At 44.6% G+C, this 13,658-nt stretch overlaps 1 protein-coding gene across 1 annotated transcript; it reads left to right on the forward strand.

Annotated features, from left to right (window-relative positions):
* Positions 1 to 1,960: 1,960 nt before the first annotated feature.
* RFXAP (regulatory factor X associated protein) lies at positions 1,961 to 12,800 on the forward strand. Its single transcript, XM_077484151.1, has 3 exons — positions 1,961 to 2,447; positions 9,577 to 9,684; positions 12,277 to 12,800. Exons 1-3 carry the CDS (start codon positions 2,064 to 2,066, stop codon positions 12,382 to 12,384), a joined length of 600 nt encoding a protein of 199 aa, XP_077340277.1. The 5' UTR covers positions 1,961 to 2,063; the 3' UTR covers positions 12,385 to 12,800.
* Positions 12,801 to 13,658: the final 858 nt, after the last annotated feature.

Below are 13,658 nucleotides of genomic sequence, written 5' to 3' on the forward strand. Positions count from 1 at the left end.
TTGTGAAGAATCACCAACAAGTGGGACACAATTGTGAAGTGGAACGAAATCTATTGGATATTTTAAACTTTTTTAGCAAATAAAAAACTGAAAAGTGGTGCGTGCAAAATTATTCAGCCCCTTTACTTTCAGTGCAGCAAACTCACTCCAGAAGTTCAGCGAGGATCTCTGAATGATCCAATGTTGTCCTAAATGACTGATGGTGATAAATAGAATCCACCTGTGTGTAATAAAGTCTCTGTATAAATGCACCTGCTCTGTGATAGTCTCAGGGTTCTGTTGAAAGCGCAGAGAGCATCATGAAGACCAAGGAACACACCAGGCAGGTCTGTAATACTGTTGTGGAGAAGTTTAAAGCCGGATTTGGATACAAAAAGATTTCCCAAGCTTTAAACATCCCAAGGAGTACTGTGCAAGCGATCATTTTGAAATAGAAGGAGTATCAGACCACCACAAATCTACCAAGACCTGGCCATCCCTCTAAACTTTCAGCTCAGACAAGGAGAAGACTGATCAGAGATGCAGCCAAGAGGCCCATGATCACTCTGGATGAACTGCAGAGAACTACAGCTGAGGTGGGAGAGTCTGTCCATAGGACAACAATCAGTCGTACACTGCACAAATCTGGCCTTTATGGAAGAGTGGCAAGAAGAAAGCCATTTCTCAAAGATATCCATAAAAAGTCTCGTCTAAAGTTTGCCACAAGCCACCTGGGAGACACACCAAACATGTGGAAGAAGGTGCTCTGGTCAGATGAAACCAAGATCGAACTTTTTGCCCACAATGCAAAACGATATGTTTGGCGTAAAAGCAACACAGCTCATCACCCTCAACACACCATCCCCACTGTCAAACATGGTGGTGGCAGCATCATGGTTTGGGCCTGCTTTTCTTCAGCAGGGCCAGGGAAGATGGTTAAAATTGAGGGGAAGATGGATGCAGCCAAATACAGGACCATTCTGGATGAAAACCTGTTGGAGTCTGCAAAAGACCTGAAACTGGGACGGAGATTTATCTTCCAACAAGACAATGATCCCAAACATACAGCAAAAGCTACAAAGGAATGGTTCACAAATAAACGTATCCAGGTGTTAGAATGGCCAAGTCAAAGTCCAGACCTGAATCCAATCGAGAATCTGTGGAAAGAGCTGAAAACTGTTGTTCACAAACGCTCTCCATCCAACCTCATTGAGCTCCAGCTGTTTTGCAAGGAAGAATGGGCAAGAATTTCAGTTTCTCGATGTGCAAAACTGATAGAGACATACCCCAAGCGACTTGCAGCTGTAATCGCAGCAAAAGGTGGCTCTACAAAGTATTAACGCAAGGGGGCCGAATAATTTTGCACGCCCCACTTTTCATTTTTTTATTAGTTAAAAAAGTTTCAAAAATCCAATAGATTTCATTCCACTTCACAATTGTGTCCCACTTGTTGGTGATTCTTCACAAAAAATAAAAATTTTATATCTTTATGTTTGAAGCCTGAAATGTGGCAAAAGGTTGAAAAGTTCAAGGGGGCCGAATACTTTCGCAAGGCACTGTATATATATCTCTCATATATGAAATCACACGGAGATATATATATATATCTCCGTGTGATTTCATATCTATATATAATACATTCTTCATAAACTGTGCTTTAAATGTATGGTTTTCCCTTGCATGAACAAGAAAATAAATGACGTTATGACATTTTTTCCAGGGTTTTTATTCCCAGTCCGACCCTGTCTGCAGCCACACATCGGGGATATTTTGTACTGTCTGTGATTAGCGCAGCGCTGTGCCGACTTCCTGGCGGGTTCAGCACGTGGACCATGCGAACACGCCTGACTAAGCTCATCCCTATTCTTTATTAATGCAGATGTGACAGGAAACATGTGACTTCCATTTCCAAAGTTGTGTCTAGTGTCTATTGAATGTTTGTTACATTAAAGTTAATTTAAAAAAAGCAAGTTGAGTGGAGGTCACGTGTTTCCTGTCAAACGCGGAGCTACAGTGTGCAGCCAGACCCCGGTTGGAGGAGTGCAGGCGGCGCCCTACACAGAGCGGATCCGGGTTCCTCCATCATGCAGGAGCCGACGGAGGCTTCGTCTTCCCGGGAGGAGGAGGAAGAAGAGGAGAATGAAGGCGGCCAGTACGCGGAGGTCCCGCTCATTTATTACACTATGATGCCCGCTGATGATGATGGCGTCGACCTGCTGGACACCTCGGACCCCAGAGACAGCACGGCGAGCCCCGAGGAGCTGGAGGACGAGGACAACTCCGGCGACAATGACAGCGTGGTGACCAAGACGTGTACCTACCCGGCCTGCCAGGAGACCACCAGTCAGGTGGCCAAGCAGAGGAAACCCTGGATGTGCAAAAAACACCGCAACAAGATGTACAAAGACAAGTACAAGAACAAGAAGAAGAGCGATCATGGGGTCACCACCACCGCCAGCAAGCTGGAGGTCAGCACCGGGGACACGGGATGGGCCTACAACCTCCATCACCTGTGCTTGTTGGGGAACTACAACTCCCAGCAAATCCACCAGTCAGCTGGGGGGTCTAACATGGGGCGTTTATGTCAGGCTGCAGGAAAGTAGAACTGTCATCACACTACATCATATACACCCAGAGTGACCCTTCCTTGTTGTGGGACTACAACTCCCAGCAATGATCCGGGGAGCAAATCCATCAGCCAGCTGGTGCCATTGTTTCGTCGCATATGGCGACCCATCACATTTGACTACCTGCTGGACTGCGCATGCATGACACTGCCATATGTGTTCCACCCCTGAGTCCAGGTTCAAGTCCCACCATCCAAGTGGACATAGAGTTAGATTATAATTATGCCTAGCGAATCGAGGCCGTGCCCGAAGTTTGAACACACATGGCGGTGTCACGCATGCACTCTCCAGCGGGTAGCAAAATGTGATGGGTAACCGAATGTGATGTGACACCATGTCAGGATAAGTATCTTCTGCCAGGACAGGGCCTGTGACTACAACTGGCATCACACTACACCTTCTATACCGATCGTTACCTGTCCTTGTTGTTGTGGGACTACAACTCCCAGCAATAATTGGGGATTAAACAAGCACGGTGCTATGATTGGCTTCCAGGGCAAGTCTTGTGCCCATACTAGAAAGTCTAGAACAGTCACCACACTCTACATCAGGGATATGCAATTAGCGGACCTCCAGCTGTTGCAGAACTACAAGTCCCATGAGGCATAGCAAGACTGACAGCCACAAGCATGACACGCAGAGGCAGAGGCATGATGGGACTTGTAGTTTTGCAACAGCTGGAGGTCCGCTAATTGCATATCCCTGGCCTACATCATAAATACCTGTAAAAACCTGTCCTAATTGGGGAACTACAACTCCCAGCAATGAACAGGAGATCAAATCCATCAGCAACTGGAAGTCTAACATCTGGCTTTATGTCAGGCTCAAGTTTGTGACTCTCCAGAAAGTCATCAATCTACATCATATACACCAATAATGACCTGTCCTTGTTGTGGGACTACAACTCCCAGCAATGATCTGGGGAGCAAATCTACCAGCAAGCAGGTGCCATATCATAAGTATCTACTGCCAGGACAGGGCTTGTGACTATTTGAGAGAGTCTACAACTGGCATCACACTACACCTTCTATACCAAAAGTGACCTGTCCTTGTGGAACCACAAATCCCAGCAATTAAATCCGCCAACAGGAGGGTGCCATGTCAGGATTAGTATTTGAGGTGTTGTGTACACACCTGAAAGCCTAGAACTGTCACCACACTCGACATCATATTTAATATATTTATTATTATACAGGATTTAAATGGCGTATATATATATATATATATATACACACACAGTATCTCACAAAAGAGTACACCCCTGCCTCACATTATTGTAAATATTTTATTATATCTTTTCATGTGACAACACTGAAGAAATTACACTTTGCTACAATGTAAAGTAGTGAGTGTACAGCTTGTATAACAGTGTAAATTTGCTGTCCCCTCAAAATAACTCAACACACAGCCATTAATGTCTAAACCGCCGGTAACAAAAGTGAGTACACCTCTAAGTGAAAATGTCCAAATTGCACCCAAAGTGTCAATATTTTGTGTGGTCATCATTATTTTCTAGCACTGCCTTAACCCTCTTGGGCATGGAGTCCTTTTGCACTCCTCCATGATGACATCACAGAGCTGGTGGATGCTAGAGACCTTGTGCTCCCCCCACCATCTGTTTTGAGCAGTGGCGGTACGTCCATTAGGGGTGATCGGGTGCCGCCACCTCTATCATGCCACCCCCTCTGTGTAGTACGGATAGATTTATGATATAAAAAGGGAACTTTGCACTAGTAGCAAACTGCTCCCGGCATTAGCAATAAGACTAATTGCAGTGGGGTGTAAAAATGGCTGCATCTTTCCTGTGTTTTTTTTTTTTTGGATAGATTCATGTCCCGGCATCTGAATTCCAGCGGGGGGGGGGGTTGAAGCACCGGATCAGAGCCATTGGCTCTAACGGGCTTCAAAAAAGTTGAACTTGTGGTGCAGAGCATTGCGATACGAACACACTCAGATGTGTTCAAAACAAATGAATATTCGCTTTTCTAACACTGAACCGCCTCTCAGCCAATCAGGAGGCGTGGATCTAATACCCGTCGCCTGATTTTCTGAAGGCACCGGAGCTGTGATTGGATGCCTAGCAGAAGGAAGACGAGGCAAATGGAGGACACAGGAGCCGCCGCCGCCTGACCTGCTGCCTGATTCCCTACCAAGATGAGGTAAGTACCAGGCAGCCAGCGAGCAGTGGCGAAATTTGATGAGCACAGTGGCAGCATTTTATGTGTTTTTTTCAGAAGTTTGCCCCCCCCCCCCCCCCCCCAAAACAAAAATTTGAGCACCAGCCTCCACTGCGTTTGAGGATGCCCCACAGATGCTCAATAGGATTTAGGTCGGGAGACATACTTGGCAAGTCCATCACCTTTATCCTCAGCTTCTTTAGCAAGGCAATGGTCATCTTGGAGCTGTGCTTGGGGTCGTCATCATGATGGAATACTGCCTGTGGCCCAGTCTCCAAAGGGAGTATGCTTCAGTATGTCACAGTACATGTTGGCATTCAAGGTTTCCTCAATGAACTGTAGCTCCCCAGTGTCGGCAGCACTCATGCAGCCCCAGACCATGACACTCCCACTACCATGCTTGACTGTAGGCAAGACTCACTTGTCTTTGTACTCCTCATCTGGTTGCCGCCACACATGCTTGTCACCATCTGAACCAAATAAGTTTATCTTGGTCTCATCAGACCACAGGACATGGGTTCCAGTAATTCATGTCCTTAGTCTGCTTGTCTTCAGCAAACTGTTTGTGGGCTTTCTTGTGCATTATCTTTAAAAGAGGCTTCCTTCTGGCATGACAGCCATGCAGACCAATTTGATGCAGTGTGCAGCGTATGGTCTGAGCACTGACAGGCTGACCCCCCCACATCTATTTGCCAAAGACAACCTCTGGATATGACGCTGAGCATGTGCAGTCAACTTCTTTAGTCAACCATGCTGAGTCCTGTTCTGTTAAACCGCTGTATGGTCTTGGCCACCGTGCTGCAGCTCAGTTTCAGGGTCTTGGCAATCTTATAGCCTAGGCCAGTGATGGCAAACCTTGACACCCCAGATGTTTTGGAACTACATTTCCTGTGATGCTCAGGTACTCTGTAGTGTAGTTGAGCATCATGGGAAATGTAGTTCCAAAACATCTGGGGTGCCAAGGTAAGCCATCACTGGCCTAGGCCATTGTTAAGTGGAGAGCAACAATTCTTTTTTTCAGATCCTCAGAGTTCTTTGCCATGAGGTGCCATGTTGAACTTCCAGTGATCAGTATGAGAGAGTGAGAGCCACATGACACCGGGAAGAGGGAAAAAGGCTAATTGGACCCAAATTGGACATTTTTACTTAGGGGTGTACTCACTTTGGTTGCCAGCGGTTTAGACATTAATGGCTGTGTGTTGAGTTATTTTGAGGGGACAGCAAATTTACACTGTTATACAAGCTGTACACTCACTACATTACATTGTAGCAATATGTCATTTCCTCAGTGTTGTCACATGAAAAGATATAATAACATTTTTTTTTTTTTAAATGTGAGAGGTGTACGTACTCTTGTGAGATACTGTATATCCTATAGTAACTGTCCTTGTGGAACTATAACTCTCGGCAATGATTGAGGATAAAATCCACCAACAAGCACGGTGCTATGATTAGTATCTGCTGCCAGGACAAGTCTTGTGCCCACATTAGAAAGTCTAGAACAGTCACCACAATCTACATCGTAAATACCCAACTCCCAGCAATGAACAGAAGATCAAGTCCATCAGCAAGCTGGAAGTCTAACATCTGGAGTTATGTCAGGCTCAGGTTTGTCACTCTCCAGAAAGACCTCACGCTACATCATATACACCCATAGTAGCCTGTCCTTGCGGAGGAACACAAACTCCCAACAATGATCAGGGGATGAAATCCGTCAGCAAGCTGGAGGTCCAATGTCTGGCATTATGTCATGCTTAGTATCTCCAGGCTGGGCAGCTCTTGTGACTATTCCAGAAAGCCTGGAACAGTCATCACTCTCTACATACTGAATACTGACTTTAGTCAATGTTTTATGCTGGAAACTGCAATAAAAATGACATTTTGTCATCAAGCCGGATCACAATTAGAGATGGCCTCGGGCGTGTTCAGGATCCCGCCAGGAAGCTGACCCTGCACACTGCTAACCACAGGCAGTGAGACATTTCCCCATCTGTGATTAGCGGTCTGCAGTGCCGGCTTTCTGGCGGGATTGGCACGTGGTATCCTGAACACGCCCAAGGCCATTCCTAATCACAATACATCCAGAGGTTTTGCAGATTTCAGCATATTTGACTTATCTTTGATGTGTGATTAAAGTATAACCAAAGGGAAAACCCCCATTTTTTTTTTTTGTTTGTGGAGGTGAGATGGATAGAACATTAGGCAGTTTCAACCTCTCCGTCTAGCCTAGTGACTAATAAAAAGCAATGCACTATCACGTATATAGTATTTACATATAATGAAAGAGTGACTAATAATCCAGATAAGCTTAAAATTCCAAAATGGTCAAAAAAAATTGGCAATACGTTCGCCATCCGTCCAGCGAATTGGGTGAAAACAAACATGCTGTGCTTTTTCATCCAATCTTCAGAGCGGAGCTCTGACAGGTCTGTCTCAACACAGTGAGTAGAGATGGGCCTGTCATCCGTCTGCTCAGCGGGATCAGCATATCGATCCTCTGCTGAGTGGATCCGCCCCGTGTGAAAGGGGCCTAAAAGATGCGCCACCGCAATATGTACAAAATGCACGCTTAACTGTTTGCCAAACAGTGCCCGCATTTATACTGCGGCAACATGGCTCGGCTGCGCAAAACGCAGACGTTACATCGGTAAGGTAGACGGCCACAGTTTCCAGTTCTCTGAGGGGAGAACAGACAGGTCTCTATTCATACAGAGTATGAACAGGATCTGACATCTCCCCTGCACAGTCCCACCCCCCCTACAGTTAGAGCACACACTAGGACACACTTAACCCCTTCACTGCCCCCTAGTGGTTAACCCCCTTCAACTGCCAATTTCCACTTATATTTAAAGGTGCTATAGTCAGCACCAACACAAACAGCCTGCTTATGTTGTCCTGCACACTGCTCGGTCCAAACCAACATGTGTTTCAAACAGCCGAATGTCCTAACCATTTCCATAGAGAATAATTGATTTTTTTCCCTCCAGAGCTTTGTGGCTTCAGACTACAAAACGCTCAAGTGTGAATAGGGCCTAAGACACCAAATGCGCACATATTATAGATGTTTTTGTTAAGACTCCTTTCACACTGGGGCTGCCCGTGCGTTAGTGCTGAAGCGACGCTTGTTTTAGCGGCTCTTTAAGCGGGGCTTTTAACCCCCACTAGTACCCAAAGAAGGGGTTAAAACCGCCCATGTTGTGGTGCTTCCGAAGCACTTTTCAGGAGATTTGGAAGTGATGCCCATTCATTGCAATGGGCAAGGGCGTTTTAGGAGCGCTGCAAACATCGCTCCCAAACCACCCCAAAGATGCTGCTTGCAGGACTTTTCTTAACGTCCCGCAAGCACACCGCCCAGTGTGAAAGCACTCATTGCAGAGAATGGGAGGCAGTTTTCCGGTGCCTTACAGGTGCTATTTCTAGCGCTAAAACGCCTGAAAACTGCCTCTGTGTGAAAGGGGTCTAAGCAGGGTGCATTTTGTACATGTTGTGGTTGCGCACCTTTTTATAAGGAGTATTTAAGGCACTCTTACAAACAAGAGCATGGTGGTTGGAGTTTTTTCCCAGCAAAGATTTAGGAATATATATTTTTTCTGGACTGTGATATTATTTCAAAGTGGGGTTTTTGTTTTGTTTTTTGCACTGTTTTGGATGTATCTTTTGGACTATTTTGAAGCGTATTTGGATTATTATTCACTCTTTCATTATATGTACATATTATATATGTGCTAGCGCCCTGCTTTTTAGAACACCTTTTCATTCTTTAAAAGGAATGCAAGACATTCTCCCAGTGGAGAGCGAGCAACTCCCCATCAGAGCTGTACTCCAGTCAGAAGTGTAAGTATCTGCGCTGGACACTCGGGGTTTACTATACTGTAGGGAATGAATAAAAAGTTTACAAAATGCTGCAGACTACACACAGGACACATCTTTAGTGCTTATTTATTTTTTACAGTGCATATGTCCAATTATAGGTTTGGCCAACGTTCTGCTTTAAGCTTGCTAAAAACACGCTTTAAAGCAGTTGCCTCCAAACTGCAGCCTCAGAGGCCTGATATAGCCCTTTGCTTGCTGGCAACAATTCCTGCACTGACACCAACAGTGAGGCACTATTTTTCCAACTTGCCGCCAGTAATGGTGTACTGTTCCTCCCAATGACACCGGCGATGGGGCCGCTGTCCCTCCCAATGACACCGGCGATGGGGCCGCTGTCCCTCCCAATGACACCGGCGATGGGGGTGCTGTCCCTCCCAATGACACCGGCGATGGGGCCGCTGTCCCTCCCAATGACACTTGCGATGGGGCCGCTGTCCCTCCCAATGACACTTGCGATGGGGCCGCTGTCCCTCCCAATGACACTTGCGATGGGGCCGCTGTCCCTCCCAATGACACCGGCGATGGGGCCACTAATAATTCCCCTAATAGAATAGATGGGACATTTTTTACTCACACTGATGCTGTGACTTCATCTCCCAATGGCCACAGTCCAGCCCCCTTAAAATCTAAAGCACAGTAAACTGGCTCTTTGTTTAGAAAGTTTGGAGACCCCTGCTTTAAAACCACATTCATATTGAGATCGGTGTTCTATAAATGGAGCTGAAGGATGTTTTAAAGGTTTTTCAAGAAAGCTGTTCAGAGGTTTTGAATGAGTTGTAAATGTTTGCTAAGAGCGAAGCTCCTCAGACTAGTGATTAGAAGCTAAATACACCAAATAGGTCTGCATTGAGATTTGCTGTACATTGCAGATAGAGATACAAGATTATTTATCCTCTATTTGTTTTTTATTATCCATTTAGGATACTGCAGAGTGCTCTGTGTCTCTTACAAAACAAAGAACTGGATCTGTTGGGGATCGCCCTCCTCGCCCTACATTGCTGGAACAAGTGTTAAACCAGAAAAGACTTGTAAGTGTTTTCAGTGGTTAATGCTGGAGATTGTTAAAATGTTCATGGATTAGATTGGCACACTTTGCGGGTTCAGTCACCCATCACCAAGAGCTTTGAACATAACTTTCTATATCTAGCCACCTGTCACTGTTATTGCAGTTTTGCCTTAGGCTGGCTTCACGTTGCAGGAGATTTACCAAAACTGACGCACACAGAGTTCAGTGCAGATGTACATAGTAACCAACAGGGCTGCTGATAAAAATCAAGGCCCCCCTCCTCCGAAAAAATCTATCTATATTTTTGCCAAAATGCAACACTTGCGATGCCAGAAATTCTACCCCCATTGAGCAAGACCCATTCAAGTGAATAGCAGGATGCAGGCAATAACTGGCCCCGATTTGCTTGCTGTGTTCATTCAGGGTGGTGTGTTCCCCCATGACCATCATCCTGAAATAACCCACCTGTGTGCCCTCAGCCGCTACCGGCAGGAGAGGAGGGAAAATGGCAGCACTGTGGGGGAAGGGGGCACACAGGGGTTCCAGACAGCAAGGGGGAGGGGTGCAGATACTAGAACTGATCCTCCAGCAGTCCAGCCAGAGCAAAAAAAGAAAAGTAGAAACTAGCAGCACTGCACAAGAGTCACAATTGTCAGCTATAAGGCAGCATTGCTGGCTCTTCTGCTCAGCAGATGCTGGGCCCCTTTTTTAAACTGAGGCCTGGGCCCGGTACAGGGGGGGGCTAGCTGTATTGTCTTTATCAGCAGGCCTGGTGACCAATCAGCTTCTAGGGTTTAGGCCCCTTTCACACGCTAAAAAAAAAGGCGGTCTTCGCACCCCTAGCCACACATGTAGCCGGAGACCGTGACCCCAGAAGAAAGACCGGGGGAAGATGTCAGCCCTCTCAGCGGTGACAAAGCGGCACTGGAGGGCTTTGTTCTAAGGTCTCTAATAATGTGCTAGTATGTGATTGCCTTGCAGGGGATTTTTTTTTCCCATCCATTGATGTTGACTACCGTGTTCAGGTGAGCCCCATGCCAAAAAAAAATAAACGCAGTGGGTTTCCCCAAAAATTAATACCAGGATGCATTAAGGTGAAAAAGCAAGGGTTTACCACCCCTTTAATTTATTTCAGTAATTCAATTCAAAATGTGAAACTCGTATATTAGATTCATTACACACAGAGTGATATAGTTCAAGAATTTCTTTTGATTTAATTTTGATGATTATGGCTTACGGCTTGTCAAAACCCACAATTCAGTATCTCAGAAAATTAGAATATTGTGATAAAGTTCAATATTGTAGACTCGTAGGGGGTTATTTACTGAAGGCAAATACACTTTGCACTGCAAGTGCACTTGAAATTGCACTGAAAGAGCACTTTCAAGTGCAGTACCTGTAGATCCGAGGGGGGCATGCAAGGAAAATAAACAACATTTTAGCTTGCACATGATTGGATGATAAAATCAGCAGTGCTTCCCCTCACTTTCAGATCTACAGCAACTGCACTTCCAAGCGCACTTTCAGTGAGCTTTGTAGTGAACAGTGGATTTGAATTTAGTAAATAACCCCCATGGGGTCGCACTCTAATCAGCTAATTAAAACATCTGTAAAGCTTTTCTGAGCCTTTAAATGGTCTCTGTCTGGTTTGGTAGGTTGCACAATTATGGGGAAGACTTCTGATTTGACAGTGTCCAGAAGAGTCATTGACACCCTCACACAAGGAGAGTAAGTCACAAAAGGTCACTGCTAAAGAAGCTGGCTGTCCACAGAGTGCTGTGTCCAAGCATAATTAATGCAAGGTTTAGTGGAAGGAAAAAGTGTGGTAGAAAAAGGTACACAAGCAACAGGGATAACCGCAGCAATGAGAGGATTGTGAAGCAAAGGCCATTCAATAATTTGGGGGGGATGGGGGTTTAACAAGGAGTGGATTATGGTTGGTGTCAGTGCTTCAAGACACTAGACCACACCGAGACATATCCAGGACATGGGCTACAATTGTTGCATACCAAGTATTGAGTGTATACTATACTGTACATGGACTTTTCAGTAAGCCAACATTTCTGTATTAAAAAACTTCTTTTTTTTTTTTTTTTTTTATTGGTCTTATGTAATATTTTAATTTTCTGAGATACTGAATTTTGGGTTTTCACTAGATGTAAGCCATAATCATCAAAATTAAGAAAAAGGATTGAATTATATATCATCCTGTGTGTAATGAATCTATATAATGAGTTTCACTTTTTAAATAGAATTACTGAAATAAATGAACTTTTTGTTGATATTCTAATGACATCATGCACAGCTTTCTCTCCTGAGAGGGCCAATAAGAGCTGCAGAGCTGGAGGTGCTTGTCTGTGCAAGTCCAGGAAGTAAACAGGCAATAAGTCCAGGAAGTTAAAATGGATACAGCCAGACTCAGTGGAGGGAGATTTCTGCAGCATATTTGGCAAGTACAGAATCACAGTATATATAAAATATGCAAAGTGGTTGGAGGGAAGCTTCAGAATGGCAAAGATGTTATAATTACAATTATGTGAGCAGACTGCAGTTCCTCTTTAATGATTTCTGTGCCTGTGATACCATTAATGACACATTTTGATTTTGCCACCAGTCCCTTTTGAGAAGTCCAGACGTTGTCAAGTTTCTTCAGACCCAACAGCAGCTTCTCAGTCGTCAGGCTTTGGAACAGAGACAATCTTTTCAAGGAGCATCACTTTGACCAAATCTCTGCATGTGTTGGATTAGAAGGATTTTATTTTGACTGTTTTATTTTTATTTAATTTTTTTATTTATTACATTACAAACTTACATTTTTGGAATCCTCTAAAATGATTGTGCTTTTCATCATATGGATCTTTTGTGCTTTGGAGCTAAAGCTGGCAGCAGTATGAACATGTAAATGCTTTTGAACCCATACTTACACTTATTGTGATAGGGGTGGAAATGTGTACATGCTAGGCGTCCATAAAAGGGTTAAAAAAAATTCTGATCTTATGCACTGCAGCAGTGCAGTGACTGATCCTGTGCAAAGTGATGTCATCTATAGCAGCCAATTAGATTTGAGTTTACTGAAATACTAAATCTGGTTGTCTTGGGTTAGTGCAGTTTGCCTAATTAAATATATCTGTGTGTTTGTTTTTTTGTTTTTTTTAAAAATCTGTATTCTAGGTATGATTTTTATAGCATAGTTACTTTTGGAGAAGCTTGGACCAATGGACACACATGCATATCTCATACCGGACCGATACCTGTGGAAGCCTCAAATCACTGTAATAATCACAGCTAGTGATGGCAGCGGTCTTCGGGTTCCAGGACTGAGTGGCTGTCGTCCTGCAGAGTAACCTCAGAAGGGACTGCCTCCATCCAGGGAAAGCCTTATACATTTTGAATAAACACAATTACCACCTAGTCCAATCGGAGAATACAAAACCTTCTCTGAATGTCGGCACTGCTCAGCGTGTGGCCCCCATGTGGTTACTATGGAGAAGAGCAGCCACTCAGCACAGGACCCAGAAATTGCTCCTGTCAATATTGGTAGCCGTGACCACTGTAGTGAATGCAGCTTGTACAGGCATCAGTCAGGTATCAGATATGCATATACACTATATTACCAAAAGTATTGGAACGTCTGCCTTTACACACACATGATCCATAATCTGTTGGGAGCATGAAATTGCCCAAAATGTTTTTTGTATGCTGACACCTTAAGAGTTCCCTTCACTGGAACAACCCCACACCGTAACGCCCCCCACACCAAATAATTATTTTTTAATTAAAAGCAGTGCAAATACACAAATTTAACTTGGTATCAGCTGGTTGCAGTTTTTGTAGCAGAGCTCAGAGAAAAGCAGCACAAGGAGTCAATTGATCCTGAAGCATGCTGAGAGGAGGAGAAAGCAGAGTGACAGAGATCAGCTTATTGCTGTGCTGCTTCTCCTTCGCTGTTCAATCACAGGCTGTGGATGAATCCAGGACAACCTAGGCTTAGAGAAA

Source organism: Lithobates pipiens, unplaced genomic scaffold, assembly GCF_037356315.1.
Source record: "Lithobates pipiens isolate NorthernLeopardFrog02 unplaced genomic scaffold, aLitPip1_a1.2 Scaffold_16, whole genome shotgun sequence".
NCBI classification, from domain to species: domain Eukaryota; kingdom Metazoa; phylum Chordata; class Amphibia; order Anura; family Ranidae; genus Lithobates; species Lithobates pipiens.